Consider the following 13,753-nt stretch of genomic DNA (forward strand, 5'->3'; position numbering starts at 1 on the left):
TTTTGAAGGTGATAGTTCAATTTGAACCAAATCAATATAATGTCTAATTTAATATAGTTAACACAAGCATAATTCAATCTTATTTTTCTAAATTTAAATTAAGCTCAAGTTAATTAGTTTAGCATCAGAAGACTAGGTTAATAAGTGAATTAAATTTGAGTAAAATAAAATCATGTATAATATAATAAATAAATAAATTTATTTAATGAATTAAAAAATAGTATAAAATAAATACAAATATAAATTATTATATTATAAAAATATTAAATCAAGTTTATGTTAGGTTAGCTCAGATCATTCAAACCTTGACTTAAATTCAACTTGAATTAAATTTAGAAGGAAAAAATTTGAACTCGAGCCTTATTCATATACTCAAAATAATTGGTTGAACATACTTTAAAATTGCATTGGATTCAATTTAGGTCATACTAATTCGTCCAAATTGTAGCCTTACCTATCACATATCAATATGGTGAAAATGATAAAAGAAAAATTATAGTGGTGCAAGCACCCTTTTTCTTACCATAATTAATTATCACCATAGCATAATATAATATAATTATTTTTTTATAGAATTTAAAATATTTATTTTATATTTTTATTTCAATTAATATCTAAACCCTGTTTTCTAAAAATTGTGGTAAAAACAAAAATAATGTTATTCCACAACTTTTGCAACTCATCTTAACTTCATATATAATTTAATGCAACAATTCTATCTTTTTCTCAAAGTATTGACACATTAATATGACAAATCAGAAAGAAAAAAAATCACTAAATTTACAAATAAATGCTTTGGGGCTAAGCAATTGAGTAAGACAATCTAACATCCTATTGGTGAATTTTCATTGAGATTAAATGCTAAGAAAAGGAAATGGGTTGTTGGTAGGTGGACTTAGCTTAGACTATGCTTGTTATATAAGAATTTTATCATGCATAAATTTTTTTTATACTATATATGCTTGTACAATTGAATTAAAAAGAATCTATTTTCACTTACGCAACCTCAAAAAATAAAAATAAAAAATAAAAAAGTAAGAGGAGAAAAATGTGAAAGAAAATGGAAAATGCAAGTGGTAAATGAAGGTTCCCAAGTGGACTCAGTTTGGACAACTCTTTTAAATATATGGACCCCATTTTAAACATCAATTTTTAACCATGTGAACCCTACTTTCAACGGACTTTTCTCAATAGTACGCTAATTTAAAAAAGTTATGCTTAAATTATTGTAGTAGAAGAAGTTATTACAAATATATGGTAGAAGAATTTAGAAGGTTGCAAGAACCTCAATAGTTTCTTGAGCAGCATCCATATGGAGTCTCTTCAAAATCTTAATCTCTCTGGCTGCTCAAAACTGAAGAAATTTCCAGAGGTGCAGGGAGCCATGGATAATTTATCAGAGCTTTCTTTAAAAGGGACTGCTATAAAAGGATTGCCATTGTCCATTGAATATCTCAATGGACTTGCTTTATTAAATCTGGGAGAGTGCAAAAGCCTTGATTCATTTTTAAGTTGAAGTCCCTGAAAACTCTTATTCTTTCAAACTGCTCCAGACTGAAGAAGCTTCCAGAGATAGGGGAAAATATGGAGAGTTTGAAAGAGCTTTTTCTAGATGACACTGGTCTAAGAGAGCTACCTTCATCAATCGAGCATCTAAATGGGCTTGTTTTGTTGAAGCTGAAAAATTGTAAAAAACTTGCAAGTCTTCCGGAAAGCATTTGTAAGCTGACGTCTCTTCAGACTCTTACTCTCTCTGGTTGTTCAGAACTGAAGAAATTGCCAGATGACATGGGGAGCCTACAATGTTTAGTAAAGCTCAAAGCAAATGGAACTGGTATACAAGAGGTACCCACCTCTATTACTCTTTTGACAAAGCTTGAAGTATTATCATTAGCAGGATGCAAGGGAGGGGAATCTAAGTCAAGGAATCTGGCTTTATCTTTGCGCGCATCACCAACAGATGGATTGCGTCTGTCTTTTTTGCCTGTTCTATGCCCCTTGAAAAAGTTGAATTTAAGTGACTGCAACCTATTGGAAGGAGCCCTACCCAGTGATCTTAGCTCCTTATCTTGGTTGGAATGTTTAGATCTGAGTAGAAACAATTTCATCACCGTGCCTACTAGCCTGAGTCGACTTCCTCACCTCAGAAGGCTCATAGTGGAACACTGCAAGAATCTTCAATCATTGCCAGAGCTTCCATCAAGTATTAAAGTATTATTGGCCAATGATTGCACATCCCTGGAAACTTTTTCATATCCATCAAGTGCATATGCATTGAGGAAGTTCGGAGATTTCAACTTCGAATTTTCTAATTGCTTCCGACTAGTGGGGAATGAGCAGAGTGACACTGTGGAAGCTATCCTACAGGAAATTCGGCTTGTTGCATCGATACAGAAATCCATGGCTCCAAGTGAGCATTCTGCCAGGGTATGTCATTATTTGTTTGCGTATGCTAAGAATTCTTAAAACATAATTTAATGTCGTGTTAAATAATTGACACAATCCCACAAATAATCTTGGAATACTAATCCTAGAATATTATTTCTCTACATGCATGCCTCCAACTTTTTCCTGATTCAGTATGGTGAAAGTCGGTATGACGCTGTTGTTCCTGGGAGTAGCATTCCAGAGTGGTTCACCGATCAGAGCCTGGGGTGTTCAGTAACTGTAGAGCCGCCTCCACATTGGTGTAATACCAGGTTGATGGGATTGGCTGTTTGTGTTGTTTTCCACCCAAACATCGGCATGGGTAAGTTCGGCCGTTCCGCATATTTTAGTATGAACGAATCTGGAGGCTTCTCTCTCCACAACACGGCTTCCATGCATTTTTCAAAAGTTGACCACATCTGGTTTGGGTATCGACCCCTTTATGGAGGGGTTTTCAGCCCGAGCATCGATCACCTGAAGGTTTCCTTTGCTGGATCCAATCGTGCCGGCGAAGTGGTGAAAAAGTGTGGGGTTCGTCTGGTATTTGAGCAAGATGAACCATGTGGCCGGGAGGAGGAGATGAACCATGTAAGCTTCAGGAAATCTGGTCTTAATTTTTTCATTCCTTAATTTATTAAAATAAACATATTAAAGCACCACGCCCCTATTCCTACTCTCTTTATTCTATTAGTTTCTACTTTCGTTCTCACTTCCCCTCCCTTTTGTTTCTTTACGGGCGCTCATAGTGGTGCAAGCACCCTTTTTCTTACCATAATTAATTATCACCATAGCATAATGTAATTTAATTATTTTTTATAGAATTTAAAATATTCATTTTATATTTTTATTTCAATTAATATCTAAACCTTGTTTTCTCAAAATTGTGGTAAAAACAAAAATAATGTTATTCCACAACTCTTGCAACTTGCTTAACTTCATATATAATTTAATGCAACAATTCTATCTTTTCCTCAAAGTATTGACACATTAATATGACAAATTAGAAAAAAAATAACTAAATTTACAAATAAATGCTTTGGGGCTAAGCAATTGAGTAAGACAATCTAACATCCTATTGGTGAATTTTCATTGAGATTAAATGCTAAGAAAAGGAAATAGGTTGTTGGTAGGTGTACTTAGCTTAGACTATGCTTGTTATATAAGAATTTTATCATACATAAATTTTTTTTATACTATATATGCTTGTACAATTGAATTAAAAAGAATCTATTTTCACTTACACAACCTCAAAAAATAAAATTAAAAATAAAAAAGTAAGAGGAGAAAAATGTGAAAGAAAATGGAAAATGCAAGTGGTAAATGAAGGTTCCCAAGTGGACTTAGTTTGGACAACTCTTTTAAACATATGGACCCCATTTTAAACATCAATTTTTAACCATGTGAACCCTACTTTCAACTTTTCCTTCCATATGTGTAAACATCACTTTCAACCTTCATTTCCATCGTGTGAACCCCACTTTCCAATAGAAAAAAATGATATTATTCCACAATTTTAATTTGAAATTTGCCTTAAATTCAGTGAAAAATTCATGTGAAAAATCTAACATCCTAATAGTAAGTTAGGTGGTCTTAGGGTTTAAATTAATTGAGATGTTTCTTCTTGGAAATGCATTAATTTATTGAGACAGTGAAACCCTCTTTTCTTTTCCTTTTTAAAACTAGGAAGATAATGAAACTTGGGTGGTAAGTACAACTGAAAATTGGGAGAAACATCCTTAGCAAAAAGTCGGTCAAACATGGGCACTTGCATATGAAGCCTCTATGCTCTTTCTTTCCTACTTCTAATTTAGCTAGTCTTTATAAATAAATTTTAAAATTTATATTTCCATCATATAGTCAAGCTTCCTATATCCTAATGACTTTTCCTATTAAAAGCTTCCATGACCATTTCTATGGAGCTTTTGTTTGAAGATGAATCCAAATATTGGTCAATGACCAACTTAGGAGATGATTTAATGGCTCATTTTGTTGACAAACACAAACTTACTTTTTTATTTACAAATTTATGTAAAAATTCTCTTTCCTCCAAGAATTGACATATTAATTTGATAAGTTATTTAAAAAAAGTACTATTAAATGTTTTGGAGCTAAGCAACTTAAGAAGATGATATAACATTCCATCGTCAATTTAAATTCAATTTTAAGTGCTCAGAAAAATTTTATATAAATTTTTTTAACATAATATTAAAATAAATTTTAGAATATGGTAAAATTTAACTTATAAATCCTACATTGGAAAATATTTAATAAAATATATGCTAAAATAGCATAAAATAGTAAATTAGACGAAAAATATTAATGATGTGAACCAAGTAATTTATATCATATAGAAAAAATAAAATTCATGAGCTTTTCAACCAAACTAATTATTCACTAATTTGAAAAGAAAAATCAACATGTTGTATTGAATTGAAAAAAATACCATAAAAAAGAAAAAAAAAAGAAAAAAAAAAGGTAACAAATATTTTCAATGTGAATATCTTATCATTTACTATTCTTATAATATTTTTAATGTCTAATTTTTAAAATTTAACAACAAAATAAAATATTTTAATAAATAATGTTTGTTGGATCCCTTTGTTTAAGAATCTAAATATTTCTTTTTTTTTACGTCATTCCTCTCTCTCTGCTGAGTCTCCCAGTGGTTTCCTTTTTCTTTTTGACTTTCATGTCATTCCTCTCTTTCTGCCGTGTTTCCCAGTGGTTTCCTTTTTCTTTTTTACTTTTATGTCATTCCAATCTTTCTGCCGTGTCCCCCGGTGTTTCCTTTCCTTTTCCTTTTTGAATGTGCAACCTTGGTCTTATCTTCTTTTTGTTTATTTGGTCTTCAGCCACAGCTACCATCTTGAAGTTACAATTCTCTGGATCGATCATTCAAGCTACCCGTCTTCCAACCATTCTTCTTCCAAATTGCAAATGGCTTCTTCTTCAACCAGTCTCTCAGTAGCTTCTTCCTCTTCCACCCATCCATGGAAGTATGAAGTCTTCCTTAGTTTCAGAGGAGAAGACACCCGCAAAAACTTTACTGATCATCTTCACGAGGCGCTTCGTCGAAATGGAATCCACGCTTTCATAGATGACCAACTCAGGAGAGGCGAACAAATATCTTCAGCACTCCTAAGGGCAATTGAAGAATCAAGGTTTTCCATCATCATTTTCTCCGAACACTATGCTTCTTCAAGTTGGTGTTTGGATGAACTTACAAAGATTCTTGAGTGTGTCAAAGTTGGGGGACATACGGCTTTTCCGGTTTTCTATAATGTGGATCCCTCTCATGTAAGAAAACAAACAGGGAGTTATGGAGTAGCATTTACAAAGCATGAACAAGTTTACAGGGACAACATGGAGAAAGTGAGCAAGTGGAGAGAAGCTCTAACTGCGGTATCCGGACTTTCTGGATGGGATTCACGAAATGAGTAATTCTTCTAACTGGATTTCTTTTGTTTTCTATTTGGGTGTTGCTTTTTTTCTTCTTTTTCTTTTTCTAATCTGGATCTACTTGAATTTCTTTCTGTATGTATTAATCCAACTATTCCTGTTGGTTTATCAAAGAGAAAAGTGATGATGCGAGGATGAGGGTTTTGTAAAATTTCATTTTTAACAACCTGATTAAGGGGTGTAGAGATTATATTAGGCTGAGTTCCATTTTACATCATATCAATGAGATTTGGTCCTCCTTGATCTCAAAAATGACAAGAAGCATAAGGTTGTTTTTGTCTTGTGATTAATGCTTGAACACTTCTTCAAACCCCATTGGATCTGTGCTTTATAAACCTTTCCGAAGGCCCACTGGGATACCCAACCCGGCCCATTAATTAATTGGATCACCATATATGTTTTTTCAGCTTTGGAAATCAATCGTTGTGGCGTCAAAATGCATCCAATAGCTTTTCTAGTGTTCCTAACCCAAGTTCTAAGATGTTCTCTATGCAGACTGCTCAATTGGGAGTGTGTCAGACTGAATAATAGTATCTTGGATTATATAACTTCACAATACATTATTCCTAGCTTCATGTCTCTGCTTTTGTTGGATACCCTGTGTTCCCATCCTAACAACATGATAATGGGGTTAATCGTACTTCATCTTGTTGAATCATATCTTGTCTACCTTCTTTTCTTGCAGTCGCAACAAAGAACAAATCTAAGCACTAGTACTGCTATATTTATCTATTTTTCTTTGTCCCTTTATGACTTTTAAAAGATGACCATATGATTGTTTTCAATTATAATTTCGCAGACATGAATCCGAGTTTATTAAGGAAATTGTTTCCAAGATCTGGAAAGAACTGAATGATGCATCCTCATGCAACATGGAGGCTCTAGTTGGAATGGATTCTCATATACAGAAAATGTTTTCATTATTACGTATTGGGTCAGATGATGTTCGGATGGTAGGAATTTGGGGCATGGCTGGCATAGGTAAGACTACCATTGCGGAGGCTGTTTATCAGAAAATTCGCACTCAATTTGAAGGTTGTTGCTTTCTTTCAAATGTTAGAGAAAAATCACAAAACAATGATCCAGCTGTTATACAAATGAAACTCCTTTCACAAATTTTTGAGAAAGGAAATCTAAATACAGGACTTCTCAGTGGAGGAATCAACGTTATAGAAAAAACACTTCACTCCATGAGAGTCCTTATTGTTCTTGATGATGTGGATTGCCCACAACAATTGGAGGTTTTAGCTGGAAATCATAACTGGTTTGGTCCAGGAAGTCGAATTATCATCACAACCAGAGAAAAGCATTTGCTAGATGAGAAAGTGGAAATATATATAGTTAAGGAATTAAACAAAGATGAAGCTCGTAAGCTCTTTTATCAGCATGCCTTTAAATATAAACCTCCTGCAGGAGATTTTGTACAACTATGTGACCGTGCCCTAAATTATACAAAGGGCATTCCCTTAGCCCTTAAAATCTTGGGTCGTTTTTTATACAATAGAAGCAAAAAGGAATGGGAGAGTGAATTGGAAAAACTTAGAAGAATTCCAAACAATGAGATTCAAGATGTGCTGAGAATAAGTTTTGATGGATTAGATGATAATCAAAAGGATATATTTCTCGACATCGCATGCTTCTTTAAAGGGCAAGACAAAGATTATGTCATAAAACTACTGAAAAGTTGTGATTTCTTTCCAGAAATTGGAATACGTAATCTTATAGATAAGTCTCTCGTAACTATTTCATATAATAAGTTGTGCATGCATGATTTGATACAAAAAATGGGATGGGAAATTGTTCGGCAAGAATCTATTAAAGACCCCGGCAAACGCAGCAGGTTGTGGGTTAATGATGATGTCATTGATATGCTAACAACAAATACAGTAAGACCTCAATGCACAACAATTTTTTTTTTCTTTTGTCTACTTTTTAATTTTAACTTTGAGCTCATACTCTGCTCTTGGTTCATTGTTAGGGGACTGAAGCAGTTGAAGGCATGGTCCTTAACTTGTCTACTTTGAAAGAGCTACACTTCAGTGTTAATGTCTTCACAAAGATGAACAAATTAAGAGTGCTCAGATTCTATGATGCACAAATATGGGGAAGTTCTTGGATATGGAGACGCAATGATCGCTATAAAAGTCCATACACTGAATGTAAATTCCATCTTTCTGGGGATTTTAAATTTCTATCCAACCACTTAAGATCTCTCTACTGGGATGGATACCCTTTGAAGTCCCTTCCATCAAATTTTCATCCTGAGAAGCTTCTCGAGTTAAAAATGTGCTTTAGTCAGCTTGAACAACTATGGGAAGGAAACAAGGTACGTATAATTTAGATTTGTTGTTTTACTTTAAACGGATTATAAAGTTCATTAAAGTGGATTTGTTCTAGCCTTTTTTTTCCTCTTTTTCTTTGACAGTCATTTCAGAAGTTAAAGTTCATCGAACTTAGCCACTCTCAACATCTAATCAAAACACCAGACTTCTCTGGAGCTCCAAAGCTCAGGAGAATAATTCTTGAAGGTTGTACAAGTTTAGTCAAGGTTCACCCATCCATTGGAGCTCTCAAGAAGCTTATTTTCCTGAATTTAGAAGGCTGCAAGAACCTCAAGAGTTTCTTGAGCAGCATCCATCTGGAGTCTCTTCAAATTCTTACTCTCTCTGGCTGCTCAAAACTGAAGAAATTTCCAGAGGTCCAGGGACCCATGGATAATTTCTCAGAGCTTTCTTTAAAAGGGACTGCTATAAAAGGATTGCCATTGTCCATTGAATATCTGAATGGACTTGCTTTATTAAATCTGGAAGAGTGCAAAAGCCTTGAGTCATTACCGAGCTGCATTTTTAAGTTGAAGTCCCTGAAAACTCTTATTCTTTCAAACTGCTCCAGACTGAAGAAGCTTCCAGAGATAGGGGAAAATATGGAGAGTTTGAAAGAGCTTTTTCTAGATGACACTGGTCTAAGAGAGCTACCTTCATCAATTGAGCATCTAAATGGGCTTGTTTTGTTGAAGCTGAAAAATTGTAAAAGACTTGCAAGTCTTCCAGAAAGCTTTTGTAAGCTGACGTCTCTTCAGACTCTTACTCTCTCTGGTTGTTCAGAACTGAAGAAATTGCCAGATGACATGGGGAGCCTACAATGTTTATTAAAGCTCAAAGCAAATGGAAGTGGTATACAAGAGGTACCCACCTCTATTACTCTTTTGACAAAGCTTCAAGTATTATCATTAGCAGGATGTAAAGGGGGGGGATCTAAGTCAAAGAATCTGGCTTTATCTTTGCGCGCATCACCAACAGATGGATTGCGACTGTCTTCTTTGACGGTTCTACACTCCTTGAAAAAGTTGAATTTAAGTGACTGCAACCTACTGGAAGGAGCACTACCCAGTGATCTTAGCTCCTTATCTTGGTTGGAATGTTTAGATCTGAGTAGAAACAGTTTCATCACCGTGCCTAGCCTCAGTCGACTTCCTCGACTCGAAAGGCTCATATTGGAACACTGCAAGAGTCTTCGATCTTTGCCAGAGCTTCCATCAAGTGTTGAAGAATTATTGGCCAATGATTGCACATCCCTGGAAACCATTTCAAATCCATCAAGTGCATATGCATGGAGGAACTCCGGACATTTATACTCTGAATTTTGTAATTGCTTCCGACTAGTGGAGAATGAGCAGAGTGACAATGTGGAAGCTATCTTACGGGGAATTCGGCTTGTTGCATCAATACCGAACTCTGTGGCTCCAAGTGATATTCAGGTATGTTATTATTTGTTTGCGTATGCTAAGAATTCTTAAAACATAATTTAATGTCGTGTTAAATAATTGACACAATCCCACAAATAATCTTGGAATACTAATCCTAGAATATTATTTCTCTACATGCATGCCTCCAACTTTTTCATGATTCAGCGGGATCTATCTATTGTCTATGACGCTGTTGTTCCTGGGAGTAGCATTCCAGAGTGGTTCACCCATCAGAGCGAGAGGTGTTCAGTAACTGTAGAGCTGCCTCCACATTGGTGTAATACCAGGTTGATGGGATTGGCTGTTTGTGTTGTTTTCCACGCAAACATCGGCATGGGTAAGTTCGGCCGTTCTGCATATTTTAGTATGAACGAATCTGGCGGCTTCTCTCTCCACAACACGGTTTCCATGCATTTTTCAAAAGCTGACCACATCTGGTTTGGGTATCGACCCCTTTTTGGAGACGTTTTCAGCTCGAGCATCGATCACCTGAAGGTTTCCTTTGCTGGATCCAATCGTGCCGGCGAAGTGGTGAAAAAGTGTGGGGTTCGTCTGGTATTTGAGCAAGATGAACCATGTGGCCGGGAGGAGGAGATGAACCATGTAAGCTTCAGGAAATCTGGTCTTAATTTTTTCATTCCTTAATTTATTAAAATAAACATATTAAAGCACCACGCCCCTATTCCTACTCTCTTTATTCTATTAGTTTCTACTTTCGTTCTCACTTCCCCTCCCTTTTGTTTCTTTACGGGCGCTCAAATGATCACAAATAGTAATTAATCAATACTTTACAAACCTACTTAAAAATAAATAAATAAAAGCCCCTTTGTTTTGGTTGAAGTTTATTACTCCAAGCTGCTTTCGGTTGGCAATAAATATAAAATACATATATTTAAAGTATTGACTTGTCCTTGTTGAGGTCCTTCAACTGTCTAGTTCATCCATAAGAGTGAAGCCTAGGGTAGGGCATTCTGTTGTTTTGACTTGATCCTTTATTTATCTTACCTTTCTTCCTAAACATCCTATGCCATATACACAACCACAAGTGGTACCATCTTCTTATTTTTCTTATTATTTATCATTATTATATGCTACTATTGGTCTTATATGTTTTGTCTATTTTTCTATTCATTATTTTTTTTGGGTGTGTCGTACCTCACCAAATTATTGAGGTTGTCACTATCAATAAGCATCGGTCTTGTTGCTAGTCCCCGCAATTTTTAATCATTAAATATCTTGGTAAAGTTGTTTTAAGTGAATACATTTTTCCATAATCAATGATTCTAATGAATAAATACTTTTTAATTAATTTTATAAACTACTCTTCAATGTTATGTTTTAATTATCCTTATTTAAATATATACGCATTCTAATTGAAATATTTTTTTTAATGTAGAAAAAATAATATTTTATTTTAATTTACTTTATTGAAGAGTCCACCAAAAGTCTTTAGCGACCATAAAGACAATTTATTTTGAGTTCGATCATTTCTTTCAATTTAGTGAAAAATACTTTAATTTCTCTAGGTACTTGAAGGTGAAGGTGATTATAAGTGGATGGGCACATTTGCAACTCCGAGGTAATCACTTCCTTTTAATATGTTTTTAGGTCTTTTTAATTCTTCATTAGGTTGCTAGTTATCTAAAAAATACATAATATTAATGGATTGATTTTTTTAATTTTCATTTTTAAAATGAAATTTTAATTGACTCCATTCTAATTTATTTGTAACTTTTTTTAATTTAATAATGATTTTGAATTTGGTAAATAACATATCATTTTATTTCATTTTGGTGATTATTGTGGACTAATATTTTTTCAATTATTTTATGTGATTAAATTCATAGTTGTATTAATTGAACGATACTTTATGTGGTAAGTTGTGCCTTTTCATCTTTACTAAATAAAAAATTTGAAAGAAACTAAAGAATTATTTAAAGGTTCACAATAAAAAAAAATTAAAAAAAATTATGAGAAAATTAGGATGAGGGCGTAATAAAATGATAATATTTAAAGTGTATACATAGATATAGTGATTAAAATATTATTCTGTATATATAAAAGATTAAAATAGATTTTATTTTGTATAGGGAGACTAATTACCATTATTTAAGTATAATAACCAAATACTCTTGTAAGAAATGTGAAGACACAGGTTGCAGGTCCTAGTAGAGGCCTGCAGAAGTAGTCTCCAAACATGATGGTACAGCTGCACCCAAAATTCTAAGGCATGCAAAGAATTGGATGGAGGCAAAAGTTAGTGGGAAAGTTGGCATTAAGGTATGTAGTGGCAGCCAATTCTATAAATAATATTATGGACTTGGTGGTATTTTTTTTACTGCTCTCATAGATCTCATAAATGATTATTATGTTCTGCTTCTTACACCCTTCCTTTACTTCTACTTTCAGGTTCTCTGCTTTCACACCAAGTCCATCTCCTCTCTCCCATTTCATGAAGAAATGGTTTCTCTCTGTAAGATGCATTTTCTCTTGCAATTTGATTTCAATAACTGATCTCACTATGGTTTTTTTTTTTACCTGCATTTTGTGGTTTGTGCTCATAGGCTTTGGACATTGGATCTAGTGTGACTGAAAACAAAACGAGGATCCTGGTGTAGAAACAGTAGTTATTGTTGTTGAAGACATTACTTTGGTTGTGCAGCCCATATTTGGCTTGTTAATGCGGCAAATGCATAGTCTATTAATTTGGCAATGCAGTTGCTGCTTGGTTTATTAATTGTTGATATTCCCAGTATTTAGTTTATTGATTTGGTAATCAGGACGATATTTAGTTTAACAATTATGTGTCCTTACAATTATTAAAATATGGAACTTGCTCTTAATATAATAGTGTAGAAGTAAGTGTTGTAGTTGTAATAAATGTCCTAAGGTTTGCAAGGGTAGGCTTTCTAATGGAAGCATTTGTAAGCTGACGTCTCTTCAGACTCTTATACTCTCTCTGGTTGCTCAGATCTGAAGAAATTGCCAGATGACATGGGGAGCCTACAATGTTTAGTAAAGCTCAAAGCAAATGGAAGTGGTATACAAGAGGTACCCACCTCTATTACTCTCATGACAAAGCTTCAAGTATTATCATTAGCATGATGTAAGGCAGGGGAATCCAAGTAAAGGAATCTGGTTTTATCTTTGCGCTCATCACCAACAGAAGGATTGCCACTGCCTTCTTTGTCGGGTCTATGCTCCTTGAAAATGTTGATGAATAAGTGACTGCAACCTATTGGAAGGAGCTCTACTCAGTGATCTTGGCTCCTTATCTTCATTGGGACGTTTAGATCTGACAAGAAACAGTTTCATTGCCGTGCCTTGTAGCCTCAAAAGGCTCACACTGGAACAACACTGCAAGAGTCTTCAATCATTGCCAGAGTTTCCATCAAGTATTCAAGATTTATGGGCCAATGAGTGCCATCCCTGGGAACTTTGGGGCTCTGGTTTGGTTATCGACCACTTGTCGACCTCTTTGGGGCTCTGGTGGAAACCAGAGCAACACTTTGAAGGTTTCATTTTCTATATATACATAATTGGTTGTTAACAATATAAAATATTTTTCAACAGGTTTTCTTTATATATTTTGTATATCAATTAAATATAAAATATAAATATTTGAAAAAAAAAATTATACTTTTTTTTATATCATTGAGTATAATTAAATTATATAAATCATTATTTTAGTATTAAATATGTTTTTCAAAGTGACATATTTATCAAATGTCACAAATTTTATCATACATATATTATTTTTTTCAATAAAATAACTTTAATATCTACATCTAATACGGGACGGGGTGGGCATAAAACCACAATGCTTGATAGGGATATTTAGAATTTAGGGAAAATAACATAAAAATGTAAAAAAAATTGTACACATATACAAGGAAAATACAAGAGCTACATAAAATCGATAAATATATACATTAAAATGGTCAACCTAATAGTAAATTAACACTTAAAAGTTAATTAACTTAATATGTGAATTATATCTTAAAATATAAATAAATAAATAAATAAATAAAAGCAGAAGACTATCTTAAATTTTACAAAAACCTTATAAAGTGTAATCAAAATAGTCTAAATGGGCTTTCTAAAATTATCTTAAAATTTGCC

The 13,753-nt window shown here is 33.8% G+C and overlaps 2 protein-coding genes across 6 annotated transcripts; both read left to right on the plus strand.

Moving 5' to 3' along the window:
- Positions 1-1,269: 1,269 nt before the first annotated feature.
- Positions 1,270-3,139, plus strand: LOC104880986 (disease resistance protein RPP2B-like). Its single transcript, XM_010659474.2, has 2 exons — positions 1,270-2,427; positions 2,581-3,139. Exons 1-2 carry the CDS (start codon positions 1,585-1,587, stop codon positions 3,055-3,057), a joined length of 1,320 nt encoding a protein of 439 aa, XP_010657776.1. The 5' UTR covers positions 1,270-1,584; the 3' UTR covers positions 3,058-3,139.
- A 2,051-nt stretch (positions 3,140-5,190) lies between these two features.
- On the plus strand, positions 5,191-13,216 carry LOC100242860 (disease resistance protein RPV1). Of its 5 annotated transcripts, none has more exons than XM_059741133.1 (9): positions 5,192-5,864; positions 6,686-7,772; positions 7,865-8,212; positions 8,312-9,643; positions 9,797-10,234; positions 11,158-11,210; positions 11,771-11,911; positions 12,041-12,104; positions 12,196-13,216. In XM_059741133.1, the coding sequence occupies exons 1-7, from the start codon at positions 5,365-5,367 to the stop codon at positions 11,817-11,819; spliced, it is 3,807 nt and encodes a 1,268-aa protein (XP_059597116.1). In that variant the 5' UTR covers positions 5,192-5,364; the 3' UTR covers positions 11,820-11,911; positions 12,041-12,104; positions 12,196-13,216. The 5 variants fall into 5 exon arrangements, with proteins under 5 accessions (XP_059597117.1, XP_059597116.1, XP_059597115.1 ...); XM_059741132.1 differs by having other exon boundaries at positions 12,603-13,216; XM_059741131.1 differs by having other exon boundaries at positions 11,781-11,911.
- The last annotated feature ends 537 nt before the right edge of the window (positions 13,217-13,753 follow it).

The sequence above is a fragment of the Vitis vinifera genome, chromosome 12 (genome assembly GCF_030704535.1).
Source record: "Vitis vinifera cultivar Pinot Noir 40024 chromosome 12, ASM3070453v1".
Taxonomy (NCBI): Eukaryota; Viridiplantae; Streptophyta; class Magnoliopsida; order Vitales; family Vitaceae; genus Vitis; species Vitis vinifera.